The 12,974-nt window shown below is 37.0% G+C and overlaps 1 protein-coding gene across 4 annotated transcripts in view; it reads left to right on the top strand.

Annotated features, from left to right (window-relative positions):
• Window positions 1-12,974, top strand: part of fhod3a (formin homology 2 domain containing 3a) — an 81,887-nt gene that overhangs the window by 12,320 nt on the left and 56,593 nt on the right. For all 4 annotated transcript variants that reach the window (XM_030147806.1, XM_030147805.1, XM_030147804.1 and 1 more), the window contains exon 3: window positions 1,360-1,427. In XM_030147806.1, coding sequence (XP_030003666.1) covers window positions 1,360-1,427 — 68 coding nt within the window. The remainder of the gene's footprint in view (window positions 1-1,359; window positions 1,428-12,974) is intronic.

The following is a 12,974-nucleotide window of genomic DNA, read 5'->3' as shown; positions in this document are numbered from 1 at the left end:
TCTCAACCTTGAAAAGTTTTTGGTAGAGAATAAAGTGATTTTATTTACTTCATGAAATTTTTATCTAAAAATAGATGTCAAATCAGAACTGTGTTGCGGTAGAAATATGCTATAAGAAGCATTTTATTACCCCTATTGGTCTTTTGCTATCTCTGTGTTATAGTACATCTGAAAAGCACATCTTTTCTGAACATTCACCATTGATACTTGTTGTAAGTCTCTACAATGGCTGTCATTCTCACACAATACAAATGGTTAAAAAATGAACTTGTTGGAAAAATAAACATTTATCAGCAGATCATGTTGACATTTTGCTCTATTTCCAAGCACCACTGATAACGCAACCTAACAGAATAACAGCAAGCTAGCAGCTCTCATGTTTTGGTATTATTCAAAAACATGTATGTTAGGCATAACAAACATATCCCATCATTGTGTGTTATCGGAACTGCTTTCCCCGCTTGAATCGTTCATAATGTTAATGGTGATGGATGTGGACATAGAATTGTGCTCACAAATACCACCATACTCTTCTTTCATGTTTGCTGAATGTGTGCTTATTGTGATGATGGTATGCAGAGGTGTATTATATGTGCTTGTGTGTGTGTGTACATTATGTGTGTTGTGTCTGCTCCAGCAGTTCTGCTGTCTGTCCACAGGACACAGATGTTTATCAGTATAGGGGTCATAATCTGTGGCATTTTTCTGTTTACTCACTCTTTACGCTGTTCTCATCATGGCTAGTGTTCGTACACTGAAAAATCATCTGTTGCTTCAAGTCATTGTCTCATAATTTAACTTAAAATGTTATTTTTCTCAACAAAAAAAAAAACAAACAAAAAATACATTTCCTTGGATATAATAACTGTTCTTTTTTTCCATCACTCTTTTATTTGATGCTAGATATGCTTTAATTTAGAGATGTAGCTATCAGTTATTTTTGTAACTGATTAATCTATCAGTTATTTCCTTCAATTTGATTCAATCTGATTAAATGATGTTTGGTTAAACAATATATGAATAGGTGAAAAAATGCTATAAATGTCCCAACTTTATTCCAGAACTACCATAAAAGTTTATATAAAACAAATTGTCTGTCTGTCTGTCTGCCTGTCTATCACAAACAAGTCAAATGACACTCTTAAATTTACTTAAAACTTATTAACTTAAGATGCAACTTAAGATGTAAAATCAAAAATCGAAAACTCATTTAGCTCTAATCTAATTACTCTTTTAGTGCAACAAGACAATAAAAGAAACAAGTTAATTAGCTTTGGCAGTAAGTAATATTGTTGTGGAGAAGTTTTCATTAAAATGTCAAATATCAATTGCATATCTGTTTTCTTCTCTCTCTGTCAGGTCCAGAGGGAAGAAGCACAGTGTTATTTTACGAACCCAGCTGACTGTCCGTGTACACGCCTGCATCGGTGAGTGCTGTCTGATATGTTTATATATGTGTTTAACATGTGTTCCTCCCCGGACACATCAGCAAGTCTGCGGAGAACACCGTGTACTTCACGTTCAGATGGGGTTGACATGTGGGGTCAAACCTGAGACATAAGATGTCTCCAGTGCCTGAAATTTCTGCAGATTCAACAGAGTGTCATGTCAATAGTTGCATCACTTGTGTAGAAAAAAGTTAGTGTGTCTTTGTAGCTGTGATGTGATTTGGGGCTGTAAGTGTTATTACAGTAGCACTGTGCAGCTCGGCTTATTCCCTGCAGGTTCTGGTGAAGCACTCACAGTGTGACTCTTCTCTGCCTGTAATGACAAAGAGGGAGAGAAAGAAGAGGGAGTACTTATGACTGCTGGAAGGTGACAGAGGAGAATGATATAGGCAATAAAGGGAAACATCATCAAAAGCGGAGGGAAAAAGAACTGAGTGAAATGTACAAAGCAGGCAAGAAATGAAAGAAGGATATGGAGGTCGGAAGATGAAATGCTGTCAAAAACACAAAGCCAAGCACCTTGTTTTATCATCCAACCAAGACATTGATCTATCTCAATGGAATTAACCCATTTTGACAAAACGGTGTGGATGCTAATATGTGTCTTAGCTTGATGGCTATTTCATCTGTGTCATCTCTCAGTATTCATGATCAGTGTTATGCAAGTTACTTCCAAACTGTAATGCATTACAGATTACTTGTTATTGTTATTTAAAAGTAATTCCTTACCTTGCAATATTGCAGTCTCAGAATTGTAATGCATTACATGACTCCTGTATTACATATGAGTTACATACAGACTGTTGTCATAAATGGCACGTGTGCAGTAGAACCCATGACAATTACCTTGTCATTGCTGATCACAGGGATCATGCTAACTAGCTTCTTGAAAGCAGGGTTAGGGTTAGTAATGAGTATACATCCTTGTTGCCAATGTACTGTCTTGTGCCATCTTTTACCCATTGGGTGAACACCAACAGAAAATAGAACTTTCCTGCTGCGTTTTCAATTCCTTAAGGTCTCACTGTCTTGTTTTTTTTTTTTTGTGTTTTTTTTTAATCTGAGCAATTAAATTATGGGCAAAAAGTGTGTTGTAACACAAGCACATTTGAGCATGTAACGAGTAAAATATTACTGAAAATTGATTAGTAATGCCTTACACTACTGCGTTACAGCAAAAAGTAATTAAGAAAGTAGCAGTACTTACTTTTGTAATGTGTTATTCCCAACACTATGAATGATCCATAGAAAATAACACATTTTTTATTCATTTTTAAGACAGATATGGTGGAAATGGTGTGATCAAGTTATTTGATCTTGTATTTTTTTCACTCTTATACTGTAATGCAAGCAAGTCCATATTAACGATCTGTAGATGTGTGTGACTTTAGAGACTATATTCCTCTTTCTCTAAAAGGGTTAACTGTTATTGTCTTTTATTTATTTATTTATTTGTCTTTGGAGGTTTTAACTACATCATTTTAATTTTTCCGTATATTTTCACATATTCCAACACTACCTCTTTCCTCTTGGTGAAGTTTCCTCTCTCCTGTTCCCCAAGCTTTGTCTTCATGGTCAACATTCTCTGTGCCAGTGATAGCAATGCTAATTCTGGATGTCAGGCCTTGGTTTGGCTGAGAATGTGCAGGGCTGAAAAGTCACACAGAGTAGGAACGAAGGCGTGAGAGAGAGAAAATGTGCAATGTTGGTGCCTTTCAAACAATTTGATCAAGATCTAATTTTTCCAATTCATGTATTGATTGAAATAGATTCCCTTTATTGCTCATATGTAGTCCAGTCACCAGAATAAAATGCTGCAACTAATACTGTGTACATGCTGTCTATAATGTCTGAAGCAAAAATATACTGTATATTAGTTTATATTTGTTGTATTGTTTAAGAGCAACACTGCTTTTCATCCAAGTCTCTGACAAATTCCTTTCACATTAAACTATTTAAAGATTTTTATGTTTAGGGTTAGGGAAAGATAGGCTGCCAAGGCTCAGTCTATTTAAGAGAATGTCTGCAAAGAACTGTTAAAAATGCCTCACAATGTAGTTTTTCCAAAAATGTTTTATTGTTTTTCATTAATGTAAAAACGGACCAATACACATGAGATCCTGGACCACTAGTAGGCCTGGCCACATGGCATGGTGTATTATCTGTATATGAGAAAAGAAAAGATAGATAAAAAGATACAAAGTAGACATTGAAATTACAATAGGTCAGATAAAATATATATAAAGAAAAACATTTATTATAGCAGAAACAGTAATGTAAAGTATTATGCATATGTGCCTGAAATGTTTTAAAGCAAACAAAATAAGACAAATAAGCATATAAATGGGGTCAAACAGCATTATAACAGTTCAATAATAATGTTTCTCAGGAATAGTAGGGCTGCCTCAAAATATATTTCGTAATATTAAAACCAAACTATGAAATTGTCTTAACCCTAACCAAAACATGATTATTGCCTAAACCTGAAAACCTACAGGAACCAGGGTGTAAACTACAGTCTGTATTGGAAAAGTCCTAGATTTTGTTTATCTTCCATCCACTTCCAACCACCTCCTGCTTAATAAAGAAAGGCAGCACGTTTGTATATGAATGGTTTATAGAAATACACAATGTCAGCTTTTTATTATTGCGACACTGTTGACATATTCAGTATGCTGTTACACATGCAGAGTTAAACAACATTTACCAATCCACTGATTGATTAGATGGCATAGATTTCCTATTTTTTCCACACTAGTGACATGACCCCACATGCTCTATTTCCTATCTTTAGAAGCAGCAGTTTGCTGTTGGGCTTCAGAAACAGACATGCTTTTCTCTTAAAGGGATGAGTCTCAGTGTACAGCCACCTGCTGCATATATAAATATATACACAAATGCATCCACATCATACTTAGAACAAGCATAATGCAAGCATGAACACACTACATTTCTTAATCCTCTGATGGTTCTGAGTGAATGGCGTGGGTAGTGGTGTGAGCTAAATCTTTCTCATGCACATGCTATGTAAGTTAAAACACCCATACTGACATACACACCCAAATAAACATGAAGGATCTTCCCTAAATTCATCCTAATTTGAAGAAAACCAGTTGCTTGTCCCTTTTAGTATAGTCTGAAAAAACAAAAAAACTGCGTCACTGTCAGATGAATTTCCCTTTAAAAGGCATGGGTGAAGCGTAAATTCTGCCCAGTGTCAAAGCTTGAGGACAGAGTTTGTTCACCATATTGACCACAATCTAGATTTCATTCAGCATGGCACAGATGCCGAGCAGCAACCAAATCCTAACTCCGTACTGCGGAGTGGCAGTTTGTAATTCTGCTGCATTAAACAGACATTCAGTGTAATCAGACAGCTTAAGTGAGTGGGAGTGATCCACTCACTTTAGAGATCCACTGACCATTTCCTCCCGCTGCCTCAATGAGCCGCTTCAGCTGTCCACTCATCCCATTCGTTTAACGCTCTCTAATCCTTCAGAGCCTTGACCTTAAAATCGCCTGAGTAGTGGTCAGCATACTATCTACTAAATGAAAAATCTGTCACAATCAAACATGCAGATTGCTTTTAGTATCAAATGTTTGTCACTCATAAGCAGTTGGTGAGTATGCATGTATGACTTCAGTTGAGTAAACAGCATATTTTGCCACAAAAATATGCATAATAACACAAAAATATGCAAAAATAAACAATAAAGAAGAGTGTTTTAATGATAAGAATACAGGAAAGGATCAATTCCTTACAGATTTTCTTAATCTTGCCTCACCAGTTGCTAGATCTGATCGGCACGGATGCAGATTTGATTGCATTAGGGTCAAATGTCAGAGAGATTGATGCTTGGAGTATTTGAGACTTCCTTCATCCCTTCATTGATCTCCTATAGGGCTCCCTTCAAACAAGGATTACCCGAGTTGACTGATTAGAACCAACGATCAGTCGACTGGTCGCTGCATGTTACGAAGTTTACAACTGAGGAAGGTTAATTTGAGTAACACTGTTAAAAGCTGAATTTATGAGATTTATGTGTTCATATGTGAAGTTTGTGTTTGTTTCTGTTTTGAGCTGGGCTGGGTGATCTCATGATCTCTAATTTGTCATGTGATCTCCTTTTTATACAGATCGTGTCATCATATAACAATGCAATCTAACCTACCGATTCAGTTGTCAATCATTTTAAATTGCGTAAGTATACTATAATTACAGTATAAGTGGTTTAGTGCCAATGTGTTGTGCAAGGTATTGTTTTACTGCTGCTGAAGAAATGGTGGCTCATGAAATGGCAAAGAATTACCGTAGCTCTCAGATGCGAAGATTCACAGAGACGGTTTAGAGTTTCGATAGAGTTCAAAAAATATTTTTGGTTTGCTATGAAATTCTTTTGAGGCAGATTAGGGTGGTACAGTCTCTGAAATTAATGTGAAACGATGCAGGGTCATAGGTGCGTGCATAGCTCGGATGCAGATTATTGTTTACCTCATCAGCTGTTGTCAAAATGTTGCAAAAATGTTGGTTCAAAATGATGCAAATATGCAGATAACAACAAAAATACAGCTCAAGCCTCCACAAACCAAAGGAAAACCTGTTGTAACTTGCCTACATTTTATAAGAGGTGACAAAATTGTGATTCAGATTCAGAGGATTTTACCTCAAAAGATCAGTCGTATCATCTTTTGGCCAGATTACCTCTAGAGTCTCTACACAGAAACATAGCATAGATATAAACAAATGAGACAGTTGTTTGCTTGGAAATGGAATTAGCTAACATAACCACATGTGCAGCACATGTAATTGTTACATAATAAACCTTTAATGCTGTGCTAATCAACAAAGAAATAGAAAACTCTAACAGTGAACATTTACATTTGGATATTAGAAAAAAGATTCTCTGAACATTTTATTTCTGTGCAGTGTCTGCAGTGTAGTGGATGCATCTTTAAAGACACATTGAACTGAACATGCATTTCCCAAGATAATTTAGCTTAACCAGTCTACACAAACATTTGGATAAACCTATTAACCCATTTTTTTCTTGAGTATCCCCATGTTTCAGCTACAATCAATTAATGATAAGTGAATGTTTTCCCAAACTCTATATTTTGTGTTGGGATCACCTTCAATCCTATCCAAACAACCTCAACTTTTGGATTTCCTGCACAACATTAATTTAATAACCAGGTAAACAACTTGCTGAGTGACTGAGTTGTTTTTTTTAACCTGTGATTAATCAACCAGTTAAAACTCAGTTGACTAAGACTCTTCTCATGGTCTAATGTTTGTTTAACTACGAGGGAACAGCCCTAATCTTCTTTTAAGACCACAACATTGAAACAATGAGTAGAACTGAGGAGAAACTCGGCTCTCCTTGGCATTTCTTGGCACTGGTGCAAAAGATCAAATTACATGCAGGCTTGCCAGTTTGGGATTAAGGATGCTCTGTGATGTGTGTACAGTATGTGTGTGTGGGTGTGTGCTAATGTGTAGAGATAATGTGTTAAAATTCTGTTGATTATCAGCAACTTTGTCTCCTGGTATAAGCACGACTCTGAAGTTTAATGATCCAGCTTTTCTTGGCAGTTGTTGCGTGAAACCAACAAAGGGACAAGGGTACATTTATATAGGAATTTATTTATTTTCTAAGTGGGACACTTGTCCTGAGTGTCCTAAGCTGTGGGATAAACTCTGTTTTGCCCTCTGCGCTTATGCCTCAGCCTCTTTTCTGTGCTTGTCTGTCTCTCAGTGTCTAATTGTGTGCCCTCTGTCCCATATCCACCCCTTCTCTCACTGGATCCCATGGTCTGCAGCCTTGTCAGAGTGCCAATCAGAACCCCTTGTTTAAGGGTTAATTTTAGCCTTGTCTGTTGCAGCAGACTTGTTGTGAACCATAGCTGAGGGGTGGAGAGAGGTGGTTCAGGGGTGGGGGGTAGATGGAGGTGTTATCTTTAGAAAGTGTTGACAGCACAGAAACATGCGAGGAAGACGGAATGAGGCTAAAGCTTGACTCACTAAATGGGAGTTACGGGAAGGAAAAAAGATAGAGGAAGATTACTGGTATTGACAAGAACAAGTAAATATTGTTGTAGTAGAAGGCTTTTTAATAAAACTGCACTAACCAATACATGTTGACTAGGAGTGTAACGATGCACTTGTTTGCTCCAAACCATTTTGGTTTGGGGCCTTAAATACAATACAGAGGTGAATGAATTCATGTAGCCCATGTGAAGAGCGCAAACACTTGCTTTAAATTTCCACACAAACCTTGAAGCGGAATGCACACAGTATGAGCAGAGTGGCCGCAAGCAGAACCCATGTGCAATATTTGATATCCTAGACGGACGTCTACACGGTACACACACCATACACATGCTGAATGTGAACCAGTATGGCAACTCAGAGCAGCATCACAGGTACAAAGCCAAAGCTGGAAGACCTTCCATCTTCTCTAAGGTCTCCGATTTGGGCACATTTGGGATTCCCTGTCAGTTATGTCAATTGAGAGAGACAAGTCGACAAAACAAGAGCGGTGTGTTGTAAAGATTGGTTATATTTATGTTGCATTTTTATTTCAATATAGTTTTTTTTAATGAAACTGGTCTCCTTCACTGTACCAAAAACGCTTTGAAAATGTATTGAACCGAAGACCCCTGTACCGAAAACGTACAGAGCCAAATTTTTTCTGTACAGTTACAGCCCTAATGTTGACACAAGGAGAAAGTATGAAAAACAGCCCCTACAGCAATCAGTTTGCATTACACATTACAATACATACGTTCATGCAAAAGGTGTCATAATTTATAGACACTATGAACATTAGCTAGGCTATGTTTTTGTAATTGTCAAGTGACCTTGAAGTGAACTTGCAGAAATGTTGCAAAAAAGTTGGTCTGGGAGTAAAATGTGTAGCGTCATTAGAAGGTGGTGGTATAGGCTGTGATATACATAGATGTAATATGACATGTTGCTGTTTTTCATTTAAAATGACTGCGATGATTTTTGTTAGTATGTTGTATTTTTGATGATTTGCAACTTTTTCTTCTTGCAGTGTTACACTGCAAAAGGAATTAGTAATTAGTGGTTTAAAAGAAAAAGCCCCATTTCTGGGAAATAAGTCCCTGTTGCTGAAAAATTATCTTATTCGAACATGTCTTTATTTAAGAAAGTCAACAGAATTTGCTTTCAACTGAGACATATTTTATTGTTCAGTACAGAACAGTTTGGTTGTTTTTCAGTTTTTCATTCTTTTTGTCATGGCTGTTTTTGCAGTGCCAGTGTTCACTGCATCAGAATGTATTTTGAATAGATGTTTCCATGTCTGATTACCTGCATTAAAAAAAACAACAACCAAAAAACAACCATTTAGTGTGTATAAAAACTTTTTTTAAATACATTTTTGGACATTTCTGTCAATGTTTCTATCTAATGGGATACAACAAAGTTTGCACAACTATATGCTGATGGAAATAAAATTAGTATTTGATTACTTCCTTTAAAATGCACATACCTTAACATGACATTTTAAAAATCAAAATGCCAAATCTTTTGTTTCCTAAACAGCCCCTTTTCCCACCATGTTCTGAAAAGACCAGCTATGCAGTAATTAAATACAGTTTAAGTGATCAGCTATAGAGAGGGTATGCTCTCTGACAGGTAAAGCCCCCTGTAATGAGCACTACAGCAGGTGAAACAAAAGAGCTGGAGTGCAGAACAAAAGACCTTGCATGTGTTTTGGAGCCTGTTCAATCCCTTGGCACATGGGACTGGAATTTAGTGAAAAATTTGGCTTCTGTACTCTTGGATTTCTGCGCAGCAATTATCCGTCTCTAATCACCCCCCACAGCATTGTAAAGGGGAGGTGGGGGTCTGAGGCTGAGGCATAGTGAAGGCTTACTCACTTTGATTTTCTGTGGTGTTTTTTTTTTTTTTTTTTTAACAAATTAGGATCTTGTTGAGCAGTCCATCTGAATCTGTTTTCTTTCTGCCATCTTTTCATAGCATAAGTAATGACAGCACCTTTTATCATGTTTTTTGTTTGTTTTTAAGTATCCTCATTAGTATAGATTGTACATAATACTAGGTTAGTATTGATGTATAAACACTGCATGGTTCTCATTCATAGGGCAGGGTATTATATTAAATTCAATTCATTGAGTGCTTGTCTTTCAGTGACATAAACAATTGCGATTAGTGCTTCCTCTTCAGACCGTTCTTTTTCAAAATGCAATTCAAACATTATTGCTGTATTATTGCTGTATTATTCATCCTCCTGTCACTGCCAAACAGTTGCACTTTTACAAAAATTGTTGAATTTTTTTTAACAAATGTGCATTGGCACCCTTGAAATTTGTATCAGTTGTTGGTATTGAACACATATGGCTTATATTTTTGATAGGAAATATATTTTAAGTCATTTCATTTTTTTTGACGGAAAAAAAGTTGTTGTGTTTGAGTTACTGATAAAATTGAGATTCACTTTTGTGGTCTGATCACCCAGCCCTACGTACTATCATGAACAATTCCAAAATGCTACAATATTTCTGACAGTGTTTTCAGAATCAGATGTAGTCCACAAAAAAAATGGCATGTTTGGTTTTCCTGGTCAGAAATGGTATATACAACATGTACAAAGGATGAGATCCCTTTTCTTGAACATACTTTCTCACCATAATAAAGCATTGTACATTCATTGTTGAAATGAACAGCAGCACTTTTTCTTCACAACTGCTTTCTTAACCCTTAAAGATCTACCACTATTTTTGTGGTGACCTCAAAATGCTTTTTTTTCTCTACATCTTTCCTAATAGATTCATCACCATTAATTATAATATTATCTGTATTTTGAACTTTTCACTGATCATGTAGATGTTCATAAAAGCTGAGAGTAAATTCAAAGGTTATCAGAACATAGAAAACATATGAAACATGATTTTTTAAAAGCAAAATATATCATGAACTGAACACAAAAAGCATGTATTTGTCCAACTACATGGGATTTCCTGGCCCTGAAAAGCGGAATTCCCTGAATTACACATACAGGTAGGACTAGTAGTAGTAGTACAGGGTTATTCAAAAAGAATTAACTGATTTCATGACACATTGCTTCAGTTCTCAAGCATCATCATGGAATGAGTCAGTGACCATTTGAAAGAGGAGTTTTCTAACTTTTGAATGGCTGCCTCAGTGACCTTAAACATCAAATAACAACAGCGACCATCTCAGTGGATCGTGAAATGCTGATACGTGTCTGGGAGGAATTCTCTTATCATATTGATGTTGCCTGTGCTGCAGGTGGTGGCCACATTGAACACTTGTAAGACAGGAAATAAAAGTTGATTGTGAGTAGAATACTTGTGACTTGGCTATAGTTTTCTATTGGTTTTCCTTATTAAAATATTGCATAATGAAATCGGTTCATTCTTTTTGAACAACCCTGTTGTTTTTGAGGGTTAGGTAATCTTATTCATATTTGTATAATTCACTTTCTTCAAAAAAAAATTGTTATAGAATGATGGAATGATGATGAAATGAAGAAATATAAAGCTAAATCAAGTGCTTTAGAAATGTTGTATCTGCTGTTTCTGACTCTGCAAAATAAACAGCAAGCCCCAAATCCACATCTTCATCCTTAAGCTGCCTTGGTGGTCTTCAGGACTGATGCAGCAGTCACTGCCCTGTGTTGCTTTGTCGATGGGGGTGCCGTGATAGTGACAGCAGTCTGACCTTCAGATGCTCCAGAATGAGATGACTACAGCTGGTTGTAACAGCGATTTACAGTGTCGGCGTCCCCCCGCTGTTGGAGATAAGGTCTGGTAATGGCATGGTGTGACAGGGAGATAATACTTGGTAATGGGCGACCTGGGAGGGGGCTGTTGTATAGGACATCTGCGGCTGTGTAGTTGTAAAAGTCCAGACACATTATACGGTTTTGCTGACACGCTGCCCTCTAATATCTGAGCTACACTTAGCCAACATGCTCCACTAACTACTTTCCAATCTGTCCTTCTCTCCCCTTCGTTCTGCTTTGCTTTAAGTGGCAACGTTTGTCTCAATTTCTGTTTCCCATCTTCTCCACACTGGTTCCATTCTCTGTCTGTTGTTTAACCCCTGCTTTTCTTCTTTTTCTTTGGCCTTCCACTCAAAATCTATATTTACTCGGCTCAGCTTCACTTAGTGTTTATGATTCTTTGTTCTCATAGACACCTGTGGCTTTGGCTCAAAATGTGGGCCTCTGATCCTTGCATGCGTGTGAGTCGACAGGGATATTTTGCTATGCTTATGAATTGTTGGTGTGGTCTTTGACAAGTTTAGACCTGTCACTCATTGGGTTTTATCTATGCTTAGCAGTGCAAATGTGGGTTTATGTTTATGTGTCATTCCCGCTTTTTAAAACTTGAAATCAGCGGTTATGCGTTCGGGATACAGAACACCATCTTCTCTTTTTATCATTTCTCTTTCACAGAGAGAAAGGAGGAATGAAAAAAAAAAAAAAATCCCTGAAATAGTTTCCCTTCTTCCTTCACCAGCAGCTGAGACCCTGAGGAGTGACTTTGAGCATTGCACCCACATGAGTCATGCCTTACTTACTGCTGAGGGAGATGGAGAGATGGGCTGATGAGGCATTAGGGAAGGAAGTGTAGAGCAGTGAAAGTGGCGGAATAACTTAACGGCAGTGGTTGCTGTAGGAAAGCTCATAACATGCATCTATCCTGCAGCTGTTCCCCGTTCCTTCAGGAGGAATCACACTGTAAAAACTGACTGTCTGGCTTCTCTTGCACTTTGGATTTTGTTCCATGTTTATTAAGGGAATACTGCACATTTAAGCACTTTATCTACGCTAGAAAATCATTGCTGAAAACATAGGAAAAGCATGTGTAGAATTCAAATGTTCTTGTTTTTCATTATTTTTTGTGAAAGTGATGATGCATTGTAGCCATACTTAACCTTTGACCCTATAATGACTGATCATGTTAGTTTATCATTAATTACACTGTTTCTCTCACTTGTTGGCTCTCATTGGTCCTGAAAACATTACAAAGAAGATGTATTTCAACTTAAAGTGTAATTAACTGCACCCACATTCTTAGACTAACTAACCAGAACATGACTCTAAAAATTACAACAAAGTTGAAAACAGGCTGAGATGGAGGTGGTTAGTATCTGAATGTACAGGTCAAGGTCAAGGTGACTTTAATTTGTACCCGCAAGTAGATTTGTTCTGCAGTAGCAGGAAAGGGCATCAGCATTACACAACATTAAAGCAAAACAAAACACACAGAGGACAATAAATATGCATGGGCAAGTCCTCATAGAGGCTCACTGATCTTGACTCAGATAAGAATAAAATATAAAATAAATTAAGATACCAAGACAAATAAAATCTCAAACTGTACACTGTCGTTTCCATGTGTGGATGCCAGACTGGATTAGTTCTGGAACATCAGTACAACAGACAATCACGAGGCACTCAGAGGAGGCTCTGAATGGTTAGTTTGAATTTTTGTACTGATTTTACC

This window comes from Sphaeramia orbicularis, chromosome 11, assembly GCF_902148855.1.
Source record: "Sphaeramia orbicularis chromosome 11, fSphaOr1.1, whole genome shotgun sequence".
Classification (NCBI taxonomy): domain Eukaryota; kingdom Metazoa; phylum Chordata; class Actinopteri; order Kurtiformes; family Apogonidae; genus Sphaeramia; species Sphaeramia orbicularis.
This window is presented reverse-complemented; position numbering and strand designations above follow the sequence as displayed.